The 16,634-nt window shown below is 35.5% G+C and overlaps 2 protein-coding genes across 7 annotated transcripts in view; one reads left to right on the forward strand and one right to left on the reverse strand.

Moving 5' to 3' along the window:
* The first annotated feature begins 343 nt into the window (after positions 1–343).
* The window catches only part of RNFT1 (ring finger protein, transmembrane 1), a 32,242-nt gene continuing 15,951 nt past the window's right edge, over positions 344–16,634 (forward strand). For 3 of the 5 annotated variants that reach the window (XM_057713782.1, XM_057713781.1, XM_057713783.1), the window contains exons 1-8: positions 344–498; positions 1,742–2,199; positions 2,403–2,479; positions 3,608–3,708; positions 5,175–5,328; positions 5,986–6,144; positions 6,783–6,848; positions 9,266–9,367. In XM_057713782.1, coding sequence (XP_057569765.1) covers positions 1,797–2,199; positions 2,403–2,479; positions 3,608–3,708; positions 5,175–5,328; positions 5,986–6,144; positions 6,783–6,848; positions 9,266–9,367 — 1,062 coding nt within the window. In that variant the 5' untranslated portion in view covers positions 344–498; positions 1,742–1,796. Of the gene's footprint in view, positions 528–1,741; positions 2,200–2,402; positions 2,480–3,607; positions 3,709–5,174; positions 5,329–5,985; positions 6,145–6,782; positions 6,849–9,265; positions 9,368–10,019; positions 10,914–16,634 lie in introns of those variants that run through there. The other 2 variants (XM_057713779.1, XM_057713780.1) reach the window with 2 other exon arrangements.
* RPS6KB1 (ribosomal protein S6 kinase B1) overlaps positions 15,704–16,634 on the reverse strand; it is a 34,809-nt gene continuing 33,878 nt past the window's right edge. For both annotated transcript variants that reach the window (XM_057713776.1, XM_057713777.1), the window contains exon 15: positions 15,704–16,614. In XM_057713776.1, coding sequence (XP_057569759.1) covers positions 16,377–16,614 — 238 coding nt within the window. In that variant the 3' untranslated portion in view covers positions 15,704–16,376. The remainder of the gene's footprint in view (positions 16,615–16,634) is intronic.

The raw sequence follows: 16,634 nt of genomic DNA on the forward strand, positions 1-16,634 counted from the left end.
AGACGCGAGCCGAGCGGGACCGAAGGGCTTGGCAACCTCCAGAGGCCGGGCGAGCCGGGGGCGGGGCCAGGTCAGCCCCAAATGCAGGCTCCTCCCCCAGGGCAGCTTCTGGAAACGAAGCCATTTTTAACCTCAAAACGTCCAGGTCTCTAACCGGCGTGGGGCGGGTTACAAACATACGCACGTACGCTTATTGTGTAACGCCGACGCCTGCAGGCGGTTCTCAACGGCCGCCGGCTCTTCACAGCCAACACCCGCAGGCGGCCTCTGCTCCGCCCCGTCGTCACCGCCCTTCCCTCGGCGCGACGCGCGGGGGCGGGGCGCGCGCACGTGAGAACGTCCGGGAGCGCGCGCGCCGCCGCTGCCGCCGCCGAGCTGGGCTGGAGGTGCCGGTGGTGGGGTCTGAAGGTGATGGCCTGGACCGAAGGCCGCAAGGCAGTATCTCCCGCTGTTCCTGCAGTCGCTGCCCGGGCCTCGGTCCGCTCATCGTCATGAGAGGTCAGGCCTGGGGGAAGCGAGCGAAAGAGGCAAGGGGCCGCGGCGAAATGGGCTCTGGGGAGAATAACTGAGGCACTCGAAGCTCGAACGTGGGTGGAAAAATCTGTCCTGGAGATTCCGGAAGAGCCGTTTGCGTTTACTTTTCTTCCCTTTTTCTCCCCTTTCTTGCTGATGCTTGGAGGAAAGTGGGAGGGTTCTATGTTTTCATTTATGGAAAAAGATGCCGAAACTATCCCAACGTCGGTCTTCAGAGTTTGGAGGAAATAAATAGCAGTCGTGGCGTTGGAGCATCAAAAAAAAAAAAACCAAACCGCCCAACAGTAACTGAAAAGAAAAAAAAAAAAAAGTAAAACCTAGGAATGAAATAGAATGACATGGAATATGCCCTGACGTAACCCCAGCTTCCTCCTACAGAAACGGCAGAAAGGTTCTGCGTTTCGTCAGCTGGATTCTGACTCCGGCATCCTCGATGGTACCCGCATACGTCATTTAGGGATCTTTCCTCCCCTCCAAGGTGGCATTTTTAATATGCAAACTGCGTCATTATCCTTATTCAGAATAAAGAGTCACTTAGCAATTACACGGTGACTCCCTATTTTAAAGGTATTTAGGTAACACCCTTTGTGGGGGCGGGGGGGAGGAAGGCAGGGAGAGGTAATGCTCTTGATATTAATTATTGGAAACTTTTTTTTATTGCTTTGGGAAAGCTGTTTCAGCATAAAACGAAATTTGTAGGTCACCTAAATGAAATGTTTATTATTAGTTCTCTATGATGATACTTAAAAAGGAGTTAAGATTTTTTTTTCTTCCTAGCCTTTCCAAGCATTAAAAAAAGACTTATGAGATGTAGACTCTACATCAGAGATGAAACTGCTCCAGTTGAGCAGAGTAAATGTACTGAAGTGTTCTAGTATAAATGACTACTGGTGCTCACGTTCTGAACATCTGCTGGGCACCCATACTTTGACTGTTTTGCGATTCCTTCTGTCATTAGAGAACTGGAGGCATCTGAAGCTCAGCTTTTCTTGTAGCAGATGTTCCCTGAAAGATAGTTTGCTTACGGCAGCAGGGCTTTCGCATAAAGGGAGAGGAGGGAGGAGTCTAGTAACAAGTGATAGATAACCTGAAAATAAGTCATCTACTGTGATTATCAGCCTCTCCTTTAGTGAATGATTCCTAGTGAGCAATATATTGCCTGTACTTAACTGTTCACTTAGAATATTTTCTGCTCTTTGATTTTTAGAAGACACAGCCCTGAAGCAAAGAAATCTGGATCACAGGAAAAGTATTCAAGGGTCATGCAAGCCAACTGCAGCCAACTGCACAGCCCTTCAGGAGCTGCAGGCAGTGAGGATGCCTCAGCCTCCCAATGTGCCCAAACAAGACTGACAGGGGAAGCTTCCTGTCTTTATTCTGGAGATGTTCATATCCAGATAAACTCCATACCTAAAGAATGTGCTGAAAGTCCAAGCCCCAGAAATATAAGGTCAGGTGTCCACAGCTGTACCCATGGATGTGTACATAGTCGCTTACGGAATCACTCCCACAATGAAGGAAGGCAACCTGATGATACTGAGATGGAGTCTGGAGATCATGGTAGTAGCTCCTTCTCAGAATTCCGATATCTCTTCAAGTGGCTGCAAAAAAGTCTTCCATATATTTTGATTCTGGGTGTCAAACTGGTTATGCAGCATATAACAGGTAGGGTATAATAAAACATTGAGTTGTTTCCTTACTATATTCAGCTAATTTTCTTTCTTTATTGGTAATTTACTTTAACCTATGTATTTCAGTTTCTTATTTTCTGTTAGCTTTTAAAATTGTATAGGCTTCCTTTAAGTTCATGTCATTGTGTTAGCTCTTTTTTTTTTCCTTTTAATTAACTGGACCTTATTTTCTAACAGGAATTTCTCTTGGAATTGGGCTGCTTACAACTTTTATATATGCAAACAAAAGCATTGTAAATCAGGTTTTTCTAAGAGTAAGTATAACCAGCAACTAAAAAATCATTAAATGTTTCTCCCTGTAGAATTATATACTCATTTTTGAGAGAAATAGGAATTAAGATAATTTGATAAATTTAAATAGACAAAATGTAACATCCATGATATATTAAGTATTGTTATCTAAATGACCTGGAATAAATGATCTGTCCTAATACTGAATTGTTTTCACCTTATTTTCTTTCTGTGTTGGGTTCCTGATAAAGAAAACCTAGACAGAAGGATTAAAAGGTTTAGAATGCACTATTTGATCTGATTTGTCAAGCGCCTTCATGTTTTAATTTGACCATACTAAGTAATATAATCATCATTAAAAATTTCAGCTGTTCTACTATAAGATGTAAAATAGTTAAATAAAATATACATTGAATAAATGGGTATCGAACTATTTATTTAGGTTTCTCTTGTTTAAAGAAAACTAAATCCAAGAAGTTTTTCCATAACAAATTATGAGTCCTACTCATGTAAATTATTGGGAAAACAGGATTAGTTTATAAAATTTCACCTTCAAGCAACTTTAAAGGGTTGTATCTGTGTAAAGGATCATACATTTTGACCTGGAAATTTGTAGTTAGAACCTATCAAACCGTAAAAGTTTAATTCAGCATTTAAAACTAGTAAAACTTTTAATTGAACTAGTAATTAAGTTATAAAACTGAGACTAAAAACAAATTATTTTATTAAATTCTTATTGAATTGTCTGAGAATTTTAAAAATTATATTTATAAACCCTGATAACTTAAATGCTGTTTTTAAAAGTCTGTTTTGGGAAGGCAAAAATAGGCACCTACAGAAGTAAAGTTTTCATTTAGGAGGTCCTTTATGTCAGTTTGTAGATTTGACTTTGAAACAGGTAATGTTGTTACACAGTAAGGAAATTTGTATTTTAAAAATCTGTTTAAGTATGTGTTCTGTTTTGTTCACTGAAGATACATAAAATAGAATGTGATGATGTAGAATTTAACAAATATTCTATATTTTTATTAAGATAAAAGTCTTAAAACGTTCTAAGTTACTAAATTAGTCATTAAAGTAAAATAGTTTAATGATATTTAAAATTTTGGCATAATTCAAAGTAACAAATTATAAAATTGTTTATTTTTCAGGAGAGGTGCTCAAAGATTCAGTGTGCTTGGTTACTGGTATTCTTAGCAGGATCTTCTGTTCTTTTATATTACACCTTTCATTCTCAGTCACTTTATTACAGGTAATTAGAAGTCCAAGTGCACAGTCACATTTTTTATGTAATCATACATTGCATAGCACTTTGCATATATCTTACTTGCATATACTTAGAGTTCAATTTTTACCTGTCTCCTTCCAAGATTGAGAGTTTAAAGTGACTTACATTTTTATACCAGTGCCTTGTCATAGCAAGTGCACAATAAATACTTAATTTTTGATACTTAAATTTTTACTTATATAATCAATAGTTACTAAATACCATTAGGTTGTTGTTGGTGATCTTTTTTGGTTTTTTATTTTTGACAAAAACTATATATTTAAAATATACAACGTTTTGATATACGTATACACTGTGAAACGATTACCACGATCAAGCTAATTAATATATCCATCATCTCCCTTAATTACCTTCTTGTGTAAGTGTGATAAGAGCACTTGATCTTTGTTTCTAGAAGACTTGCTAAAGGACAGTAGTTGCTAAGTTTCCATGTCAGATGGAAGTGTTGTGAATTTTCAGTTTTAATCAGATAGTTAGAAGTTATGGTTTCAGTGGAGTTGGAGAGATATGGACAAATGTGGGATATAGTTTGTAGGTGTAGCCAATACCTCTTGGATTGGATTGGGTGGGTAGGTGGGGAGAAGAATGAAGGTTGCTGCTTGGGTTTTTTATTCTAAGCAACTGGCTGGATGGTGGTGCCATTTACTGGGCTGGGAAAGTCTGGGGAAGGAACTGGTTTTGAGGGAGAACCAATAATTTTGTTTTGAACATTTTAAGTTTGAGAGGCCATGTAGAACTGTTAAAGTGATTATAGGTATTTGTCATAAGCTCAGAGGAGACGTTAGGTCTGTAAATTTTGGTGTTATCAGCATATGGTTGATATTTAAAAACCATAGAACTTGACAAGACTAACCAGGGAAAGTACAGACAGAAAAGAGGGCCCAGGACTGGACATGCCCACAGTTAGCCAGGGCAGCAAAGGAGACTTAAGAAGGAATCATCAGTCACATATGAGAACAACTAGAAGAGAGTGGTGTCAGAGTCTAGGAAGAAAATATTTCAAGGAGGGAAGAGGGGAAGAGGTGACCTTCGAATTTAGCAAGAGGGCGAGGAAGTTGGTGATCTTGACAAAAGCAATTCAGTGGAAAGGAGGGGTTAGAATCCCGACTGGAGTTGGTTGAGGAGAGAATGGCAGATATCTAGTATTTGTGGATTTTTTAGATTACAGACTAGAAAGATATCAATCATGACAAGTTAGGAAGACTCTTCTTTTTCTTTATGGAAGAAAGATTTGAAATTCAAACATTAAAAAAGTCTCTTTAAAATAAGCAAAATGATCTTCCATTCTGTTTATATGAGCCCTAACATCTTGCCAAACTCTTATTTTTTACACATCAAATTAAAATATTTGTTAGCAAAGTTAGAACCCCTATCAACACTTTTACCTTTTTATGTTGCTCTGGTAAATTTTGATGTTTTTCTCTTGGTAGCTTAATTTTTTTAAATCCTACTTTGGACTATTCGAGCTTCTGGGAAGTACTTTGGATTGTTGGAATTACAGACTTCATTCTGAAATTCCTCTTCATGGGCTTAAAATGCCTTATTTTATTGGTGCCTTCTTTCATCATGCCTTTTAAATCCAAGGTAAGAAAGTAACATGTTTTATTGGAAAGATGTTAGCACACCATATTAATGCTATTTAGTCTTCACTTAAATGATTCCTTATATAATTTTTCAGTTTGCTCAATAACCTAATTTTAATTATATTGTCTCAGACTGACAGCTGTTTGTTCAAAGACTTGAACCTAAGTATTAATCTATTCAAATAAAATCAATTATGTTTGCTTTGGAATAATCTAAAAATCAGTCCCCACATCATATATGGGAAAATATTTACATTTATACTTCTATTTTCCTCCAGGGCATTATTAACTGATAATTGATAACTATATGCAGTTATTCAGTGTTTTTTCATATTCAGTAAAACCTTTAATATAAATTTTTATAATCAGTAAAATGTTTTATTATACACAAAACATTTAGCAAAATGTTATATTATACGTAAAAAATTTTCACTGTCACTCTTTAGAAATTCTTTGAAAACAGACCACTCAGTGACTGTAATATCTAAGAATCAAGTTGAGGTTGTCAGTCATAACCATTATCATTATGAAGGTTAATTTTATAGTTGTGTTACTGTGCCATACATTCATGATGTTCTCAGTCCAATATGAAGTTTTTGCACTGTGCATGTGAGTAGCTTAGGTGGCTCTATTTGTTTTCTTTTTTCTTCCTTTTTAGGGCTATTGGTATATGCTTTTAGAAGAATTATGTCAGTATTACCGAACTTTTGTTCCCATACCAGTTTGGTTTCGTCACCTTATAAGCTATGGGGAGTTTGGTAATGTAACTGGATGGAGTCTTGGGATATTGCTGGCTTTACTCTACCTCATACTAAAAGTAGGTAACGTAATAAATCTTGTCATTTATAATGATTCATATAATAATGTTTATAGATTTTACATACGACTGCTTTTCTCTTTAACTGTTTTATAGTTTACCTTCATATCACTAGTTTGAAGTAATGGCAGATTCTACATCTACTTGGAAATGAAGAAATGGAAATAGATATCTTTATCTTAATCCAGTGGTTCTCAGATTTTATTGGGGGAGTGGACCTCCACATAGCATGGATTATCTAAGGGAGAGGGGAACAAGTAAAATAGAATATACCCATCCCCAAAAGTAGCATCTGTCATACACATAATTCTCAGATTAGTGGAGTATCTTGTCCTTGTTCCCTCTATGCCTGTCCCCCTCAACTTAATCAAATGTGAAATATGTTAAAGACAGGTGAACCAGGTAAAATTGCCTTGCCTTTGATTAAGTTTATATTTGTCTTGACCAAATTGTAACTCTAGGCATTCAGAGTTCGCTGAATTCGATAAATTGAGTAAAGTATTCCATAATTGGACTTTATGAAATGATTAGTTGTGATATGCAATAAGTATAAAGTTAATATCAGTATTTGATATTAGCTTTGATCTCTTAAGTTTAGCAGATAAGGCTCTGAATTAATGAATTCTTTTCTCTTTTAGCTTCTGGACTTTTTTGGACATCTGAAAACTTTCAGAGGAGTTTTGCGAATATTTTTTACACGACCAGTAAGTATTTCTTATCGGGAAAAAAAGCACTTTTTAGCTTTCATTATAAAAATATCTTAATTCAGCAGTTTTACAAGTGCAGATTTCATAATGACATGATTTTTAGAAAAACTTCTGGTACTTTGGCACTTGGGGCTATGATAATATGGAGGTTTTATTTCTGTGATCAGTTTCTTGCACATGGACACCCCACCTGCTAGTTGATGAAGTACTTCTGTATTTGAGTGTGCCTCTTGCCCTCTCACATCATTTGACATTCTTAGGGTTTATAAACATTCCCTTAAAAATTTTATGAACTATTGTTCCTCTTTCTTTTTCAATCCACAAATAGTGGCTTTGTGTATTTTCATTAACTCCTATTCAGCTTCTGTGAAAGTGCTTATACTGTAATTTATTGTGTGTATGAAGAAGGCTCATTACCAAAAATCTTGTCCCTTGAAATTTTCTTACTGGAAAAATGTCCCCAACACTCAATTCTGTATGCACAAATAAGTTCATGACAGTAACAATAAATTTAACAAAAATAACAGAAAAATTTAACAATAAATTGAGACTCCAGTGTCAGTTATAACTTTATTATGTGAGTCTACTGATGTAACAAACTGCAGAAAAAGGGTGTCATAGCTCAAATGATAAACAGCTCATTTGCTATTTGGTAGCCTCAGAGATTCTCAGTGTATGAGTGTGATGACCAGATTTCAGAGTTCAATTCTCAGTTTTGCAGTCCATTAGGTACTTAAACAATTACATGGTCAGGACTCAGGGGAATCTGACTTAAAAGAATGCCAATCTAATAATATATGTTTAAAAAAAACAAACAAACCAGGGTTCTATCAACAAAGTGGACTAAACTAACTGGCCAGGGCACCCTCTCCCTAAGATAGTAATGTAGTAACAAGTTTTGCTGCATCCTATTCAGACTTCTTTAGGTAAGATACAATAAAACTGAGACTTCAGCTTTTGAGTTTATTCAGTTGATTATGAGTGTCAGCATAGCAATTTTGCTGTAGCAATTTTTTGCTGTAGCAATTAATCTAGTAAGTCTTGAGCTGAAATACTTTTGACATTCTTTCTCTGTGAAGCATAAAGAGATTATCACAGCCATTGACACTCTGTTTTATTCCTGGGATTCTCATGTTCCTTACTGTTGCCCCGAAAATGGCAATCATCATCAAGATGTCTTCACCTGAAGGGAGTCTGCAAGGTGCCAGACAGGTGTGCTATTTTAAAAGCTTGTCAGCCTACTTATCTGCAGTGTACCCTGCTAAATGACATTTATGGAAGGGATGTTGGCACCAAGGTCATCCCTCAGTATCTCAATTTGTCTCTGGAATCTTTAACATCACCAACCTCAAAAAAATCTAAATTTTCAATATTTTTATCCTTTGAGTCTTTGTTTGATTTTGTTAACCCTCGATAACAAGAAGTTTAGATCGTAGCTTCAGGTTGCTGAGTCATGTCATGCTTTTGCTCCATTACCATGACTGAAACTTGAATGTTTTCTTTTCCTCAGCCACCTTTTCCATATCATTTCCACAAAAAGCTGATCTCATTTGTTAACATTCTGTCACATCTATTTAATGACTAAATTCTACTGAGTTTGGTAAGGAAGTTATTAAGATCTTAAAGAGATCAGAAAATTTTTTTAGGATTTTGGAAGAAAAGGAAATTCAAAGATTTGTGTTTGTTACTCAGTTTTGATAGTATAACTCTACCCAAGTGACATTTTGCAATTACAGTTCTTTTCCAAAATATCATTCTTTCCTAGTACTAAATGCTCCAACTTTTGTGATATGTAAGGATGATAATTAAAATTATTTTTAGATTTAGTGGACACTGTTCAGTGGTCCCCAAACCTTACCTTCTTCACATTGACTCATGTGGACAGCTTTCAAAATTAGATTCCTGGGTTACATCCTGGTATGTCTGGACCTATTGGATCAATCTCCAGTATGGAGCACAGAAATCTATTTTTAAAGCAGTCTCTATGTGAGTTACATTCAGCCAGCCAAGCTCTGGATTGACTTTTTTGAACCAGTGTCACAGGTAATAAGTGGGCTCAATTTGGCACTACTGGGTCACACAGTACATGAATATAGATTGCATAATGCTTAGTTATATTTCAGATTGCTTAGTCTCTTAAGCCGATTAAATTTGAAGTATTGTCATTATTTGGGAATCCAATGAATCTGAATACTCTTCCAAGATCCTATTATGTATTACATAATGAATTCACCTGGATGCAGTCCATGCAGGCATGGTTCTGCATACATAGTTCAGCTTTGAAATGTTTATATCCTTTGGGAGAGTTTGCAAACGCCTAGTTCCTTAGAGATTTGAGAAATACAGTATCACCTATGTATTTAAGGAACAGAAAAGAAAGAAATTTGTAGGAACATAACTTCTTATCTTTATAGAGTTATGGAGTGGCTGCCAGCAAGAGACAGTGTTCAGATGTGGATGATATTTGTTCAGTATGTCAAGCTGAATTTCAAAAGCCAATTCTTCTCATCTGTCAGGTAACTGTATTTTTAAGCAACCTCAGTGCAGCATTTCTGTGACTTGCAAAAGCCACATTTATGTTAATTATAAGGAAAAATATATATACATTGCTTAGCAGAAAGTAGCATTCAGGGCACATACTACTAATTTCTTATTTGTGTTTAGGGGTTTGGTAGGTTAGCTAAATCTTGTCCCTTATGTTCTAATGATTTTTATGTAGAGGAGTATATGAAGGGGAAAAAAAGTTCAGATGGCAGATTGGATACCAAAACCAGACTATTTTTAATAATTGAATACTAGTCTTTTAGAATACCAGCATTTGTTACAGGATTGTATAAGGTCCTTTCCTGTACTTCAGTCCAGTAACTCTCAAAGACTTTATTAAGCTGCTAGTCATTATACTTGATCTTAAAGTTATCAACTAAGGGTAGCTTGTATTTTATTAGAAGTGGTTAAATGGATAGTACAAGTCAGAAGAATACTTGTGTCTCTACCACTAACACCACTCTTCGTTCTTAAGTGTTATACTTTGTTTTTCTCACTTGTAAAATGAAGGGATTAGTGTTCTCTAAATTCCCTTTTAGCTTTAGAGTATGAGTCTCTGCAGTGTGATGAATTTAAAATTAAAATGTTAACAACTATAAAATCTAGTTCTTAATTCCCTTACAGCATATATTTTGTGAAGAGTGCATTTCCCTATGGTTTAACAGAGAGAAAACATGTCCACTGTGCAGAACTGTGATTTCAGACCATATAAACAAATGGAAAGATGGAGCCACTTCATCACACCTTCAAATATATTAAGTTCTAAACTTAACATTAAGGCCAGAAAACACTAATTTTATTTGGTTACAGTGACTATTGGTAAAGACCTTAGAATGGATTTTCAGGGCTGGAAGTTAAGGAAAATGTTTCCAAATGGTTTTAGAATATTATAATAAGACTTAAGTGTGTAGTTCGGTTTATCAAAAGATTAAATGAAAGAACCCTATATTTAAAAGCATATATAAGTAATGTTCAACCTAATGCATATGCAACATTTATTCTATCCTAATTATTTTACAGATGATTGCAGTGTTAAATTGTAAATATGTTTTCTTGTTAATGTTACCAAAATGACAAGTGGATAACTAGAAATAGTGGTTTTAGAGGAATTCAGGTATTCTTTCCTGACATTATTTTCAGAATAAAGAATATTTTTCACAATATTTTAAGATACATGTTACCTGAAAATAGAATTTTTAAGATTGATTTTATAATTCCCACTCTAAAGATTCTGAAATTTTTCATAAAATTTGTATTTTTAAATGAAAGCTCTAAATGCTATATTTTACCTGTACAATCAGATTTTTCTAAGGAAAATTAGTTTACTGAGGATGAAATATTTTAATATTTTTCTCTGTAGTATGATTAGCAGCCATTGAGAACAGATGATTTAATAAATTCCTTTTCTTTGTGGACTTCATAACATACAATCCTGCCGTCAGCTTTAATGTTCATGATCTTGCTTTTCGTATAGTGCCATGGACTTTCTTGAAGTAACTATTAAAATAATTCACATGGATTACAGACATCTGACTTCACTGATGATTTGAATAGTGTGACAAACAAGACCAACTCAAATACTTAGAAAAGAATTCCCCGGGACTTCCTGGTGGTCCAGTGGTTAAGACTCTGCACTTCCAATGCATGGGGTCGGGGAGCCCTGGGCAGGGGACTAGGATCCCACATGTTGCGCAGCCAAAAAAATTAAAAGAAAACAAAACAAAGAATTCCCTTTAAAACTAGTCTTCTCCAGGAGAGTTTTGAAATCTCATGCTCAAATCACCATTACTTGGGAAATTAAAGCTTGCACTCAGGCCACAGGGTGGTGGAAAGGGAATGAGGCACTTTCTCTCTCCCCTTGAAACTTCTAAGGGGGAATCAAGATCTATATCAGAAGTCTGAAGGACTGGTTATTATCTACATTTAGATGCAAGGCCTCTGCCCAGTTTCTTTTACCATCTATCATTTTGCACACAAAAAGATAGTGGTGAAGTTACGAGGTAGAGGTAGAAAACAAATTTACAGTCGTGATTAAGACAAAGGCTAAACCAACATGGATTAAAAAAGGACAGTGACCAACCAGCTACAGGTTAAATCACTTTCATGCCTTATGGCCACCAAATTGACAAAAGAACATTAGAAAGCCTGTAACTTTTTTCCCCAGGTAAATATTGCTAGGTTATAAGTACAGTTGTTTCTGTTCATTCAGAATGATATACTTAACTGTGTTACCTACTTTGAGAACCATTGCAAATATTAAAAAAACATGCTTACTTGGCCTTAAGTCACCTTCCTGACTTTGTGTCACCACTAAGTCGTGAAGCTAATAGTTTTTATTTAGGTATATAGCAGGGGATGAGTGAGAAAGACAATTTGAGATTAGAATTTGGCTGACTTCTTGATAAAACCGTAAAAATAACATTTCAGCACATGGGTTACTTCAGCCCTAATACAATACCTACTTACCATACCTACTTACCCTATGGCCATATGGATAGCTTTGTTTCTTAATATGACTGAATAACAAAAGAAGTCCATGGTGGACACTGGGGTTTTTTGTTTTTGTTCTTCAGCAAACAAGAAAGCAGTTTACACGTGAACTTAAAAGGAGGGAAATGTAACAGGAGAGCTGTGCCATTCCCTAACAACATTGATGGACTAGAAGCATTTCTCTACTTTTATTCCTTCACCTCAAAAACAAGAACAGGGATTCAAAACCCATTTATTCTGTAAATTCAGATCACACACTCTAAAAGACTGTTTTAGCAACACCAAGCGTCACTCCTATGTTTTATAAAAAAAAGTCTGAGAACTTCTATAGAGAAACCATCTTGGCAAATGTGATAGAATTACCTCGTAAATAAGAGGTGATTTACACAAAACACCCATCTTACAGTAGATATACTGAGACATTAGTTAAAAACAGATTTGTCCACTACGTTATTTTGTGCATACACATCAAATAATGTAGTTGACAAATGTGGCTGAAAAAACTTGAATGTTAGCACAAGAAAGTCTTCCAGTGTTTTTAGGTGAAGCTGGCTTTCACGTAACTTTTCACACAAAAATTTTTTTTTTTTTAAGCAACCAATTCAATTCTATTTGACAGAACTTGGAAATCACAGATGTTTAACACCTAGTATATTAAAAATCAGTACTAAAACTTGTTATAAATTTAAGTTGCTTCAATTTCTCCACAAAAACAGTTTTATAACTCATTCTTCACATATATAAATAGTTTATTAAATGAAATATGAGAACCTGAACATATCTGGCATGTTAATGGGAAAAAGTATTGAAACCACTTGTGCACCTGATAGTTATTTCTTCCTATCTTAGGATAATAATAAAAAAAAATCACTTCTATTTTATGTTCATTCAAATTTGCATTTAATTTCTATTTACATTCATTCAATCTGAAATCAAATAATACAGTAAACTAAACACAAGATGAAAAGCAGAAAAGGTATTTTACCCTCAAAGCACTCCTAATAAGGCAGCTGAAGAATTTACTCTGGTAGATGCAAAGCCAACTTGGGGTAGGAAAAAAAAAAGAATAGTTTAAAGAGCAAACACAGATGAACCCATCTTTCAAATGTTACTTCAGATAATCCACTGATACAATACTTGTGCTGTAGTGGTAAGTTAAGAATCACACACGAAGAATTTTGTATCAATCAGCAACAGACCACAGCTCATGGTGGAACAAATACTTTATGATTATTTTGTCCAGCTTGCTAGTGTCTACTCCTATGAAAAAAGGTAGATGTTTGGACACTGATGTTTTTACTTGAGGAATTAACCATTTTCAGAGCCTCAAAATCCATTCTTCATAAATTCAACATTTCTCATGAGAATAATCTTAGATCTAGCCCTTATAAGCTAGGAACCATATATGACTGAGTAACCAAAATAGTTAGGTCCTATATTAAATATAAAATCCAAGGCTTGGGATATTAATACTATTGAAAGCTTATTTATAATCATTTATTTCTTAAAGAATGTTGAGTTTATGGAGTATCATACATGCATTCTTCCCCCCAATTACCTTCTATCTCAAAAAATAGTATGGAAGAATCCTTCTTGAAGGATTCAAATTAGTTAACACCAGAAAGGGGAAAAAGAAATAACATAATTTTCCTAAAAATCTGATTCAAGTTCAATAATTAATACTTTACATTGTTAATCACAGCTGGTTTATAAATCCCAGTTTATTCTGTAATGCTACAAACCTTATAAAATCAAAATTAGTAAACTTCAGTTCTCAATGATTATATTTTAATTAAAAAACAGCATGTATAAAATAAAAAAATATCCTGTAATAGCTGATTTTAAAGAAAATAAGTGATGAAAGAAAAACACAATCTCTTTTTATACACTTAATTGGAATAATCATAAAGAACCCTCTTAGAAACTCAAGACTAGTATTACTGACATATATTTTAAACTATGCTTGGGTTTTTACAAATAAATATAGGGTAAGCCATATTGCATAGGTGTGTGCTTTCTGTCTGTGACACTAAAGTGGCACTTGACATGTTTTCACAGTCATAGGGATATGCATTATGAAACAATTTCTCTATAAACTTGCCACAGTATAGAAAATTAATTCCACTTAATGTTAAGTTTGAAAGACTGTTATTTTTGTGGATGGGAGGTGTGCAATTAATGCTTTTTATGCAGAAAGTTACAGTGTTTGCCACTACTGCTGGCAGTACTAATTATGAAAATTGTTTGCCTATGGGGTGGTTTTAGCCAGCCAATCACAGTGCAAATGTTACTAGCAAAGAGGACTGAGGAGGAATATTTTGGTGTAAAACTTTCACTGGAATTTGGTCAGGCAGTCAACACTATAGTTAGTAAACACATTTGAGAACAAGTATCAGAGTAGTACAAGCCATTTATAGTCTGAAATGAAGCCTGTACATATCACCATAGCTTTTGGGGTTGTTTTTTCAGACATCAAACTGTCAGAGAACAAAGACCTGCACTTTAAGCACAGTTTCTGCCCTTATCATTATTGTAGTTTCTAATTTACTAGCTACAGTTATAAAGTTCTCAGTAGACTGCTGCAATAAAGGGAAGAGGAGGTCTAGAGGAAATGATTTAAAAAAAAAAAAAAAAAAGCTTTCTGTCTGAAGAAGAGCTGTTATCAATTGTTTCATTTATTGCCACAACTGAAAACGTGTATTTCCAATCATTTTTCGTGGTTCTATTTTTGCTTAATGTCATAGGATTTCATCTTACCTCACTTGAACTGCCATTTAAATAAGCAAAGCTTTTCTCTTTTCTGACTGAATTCAACATGCGTAAATAATTTTATGGCTTGGATCCTATGGCTCAAAAAGGTTTGGAGAACAGCAAGCAGCATCTATTTAAAAAAATTGTAGGGTTGCAAAATATTACAAATTGACTTTGCACACTCAGACTGAAGACATTATAAAAGACAAACAAAAAGAGGTGATAAGACTCAACTGCAACTGCATGATCATCTATTATACCAGTATGCATGGAAATAATACTTTTATAAAGCTCTGCAGATATTAAACCCTTTCACCAGCTAAAGTCATGGAAATGCTCTCTTTAAGGCAGGAAGTATTTAAGAAAGGTAAAGTTACCTTTATTTTTATTCTTTGTACCTGTAAATCACTTATGTAGACTTTGTTATAATTTCAAAAACATAGTGTCTTGTTAACGTTTCCTAAATTAAGCCACTAAGTTTTCTTATTCACTGTGGAAGACATTCATCAAAAGGCCATCAAATATTTTTACAATCAAAAAATGTAGCCCCAACATAGGAGAGAAAAAAAATACTTTTCCTTTTAAAACCATTGACGAAAAAATGTAAGGAAGGCAGACAGCAAAAACAGTAAAAAGAAGTAAAACTTAAAACCTTACCAATTTGCTGTAAAGAGATTAGACATAGAGAGTGGACCATGGCAACACCCTCTTTCCCTGCATCTCCCTCCTCTCTCTCACTTTGCCGCCCTTCATATGCATTTTATCCTGACTCTCTTCCGTCCTTCTTCAGCCATGGGCTGAATACATTTGACGTCTTGAACCAAATACTGGTATAAGGTGGCGATATTTTTCCAGTGCAATGCAGGCCCAGGATGAGGATGAAATGTAGGACATACAACTTATGCCCATTCCAAGGCTTCCAGTTAAGCTTAGCACATAACAGTACTGCAAGTAGAAATGATTAAATAGATTTTTTTTCCCCTAGTATTACAGACAGGTATTGCAGCTGGGTTACTGAAAATAAACCCCAAGTCCACCCCAATCCCTCAAACGAGCCACAGCTGTGGTTAACAATGATTCATTTGCATTTTTATTATTTCACCAAGAGAAGAAACAGAAGTTGTCTGGCTTTCTTCACACCGACCAATAATTTCGCATTTTGAAGTTTGGGATGTTTTCCATAATGAGCTGAATCAAAAATCTATTTGAAAAATATATATTTATATAAAAAAAAGATTCAGGTTGTTTGCACGTAAAACATCAATTGATAAGTTTCTCTCGTCTTTGATTCCATGTTGCTGGAAAGTTTGACCAAGCTTGCATGCTAATTTGTCCTTAGTTGCAAGTATTACAGGCAAATTCATACTTCGCCTAATGAAAGGATAACCCTTCTTCGACACAATCAGAACTCAACAATGATTCAGAAGCAACATCCTACCCTTAATACTGTCAGTTTTGAGCCATCAACATGAAAATCCTTGATAGGTTAAGACGATGTCGCTAGGAATCAATTAATTGATGTGCCTAAGAGTTCCGCAATACTATTTTCACTTAAGTTTTTTTGCACCATTGATTGATTTTTTAAAATCCATGTTTATTTTTCCTCTGTCCAAAGTGTTCTATGTAATGACACTGACTCTTTGAGACTGTCATTTTGAGCCTTCTTGTTTCACCTTGCAGGATGCTCACACATCCCCTCCACACCTTTTTTGCCTTAAATTCATTAAAAGCATTGCTCTGTCATAGATTCATACGCAGGTGCTCTGGTCGTTTGGAGATCATGGGAAAAGCCTGTTTTTTGTATGGCCCGGAGTTCGGCTGTCGTATTGGAAGTGGTGCTGAAGCTTCCCCACTCATCGTCACATCCATCTGCTCTATTCCGCTTGTTTCCATTGGGTATTCCACAGGCGTCTGAGGATTTGCCGTGCTGGCTGAAGCACCTCTTCCCCAGAAATCCCCAGGAGAAAATTTGACTGGGCTTTAAGACAAGGAAGAGCT

The sequence above is a fragment of the Hippopotamus amphibius genome, chromosome 17 (assembly GCF_030028045.1).
Source record: "Hippopotamus amphibius kiboko isolate mHipAmp2 chromosome 17, mHipAmp2.hap2, whole genome shotgun sequence".
Lineage (NCBI taxonomy): Eukaryota > Metazoa > Chordata > Mammalia > Artiodactyla > Hippopotamidae > Hippopotamus > Hippopotamus amphibius.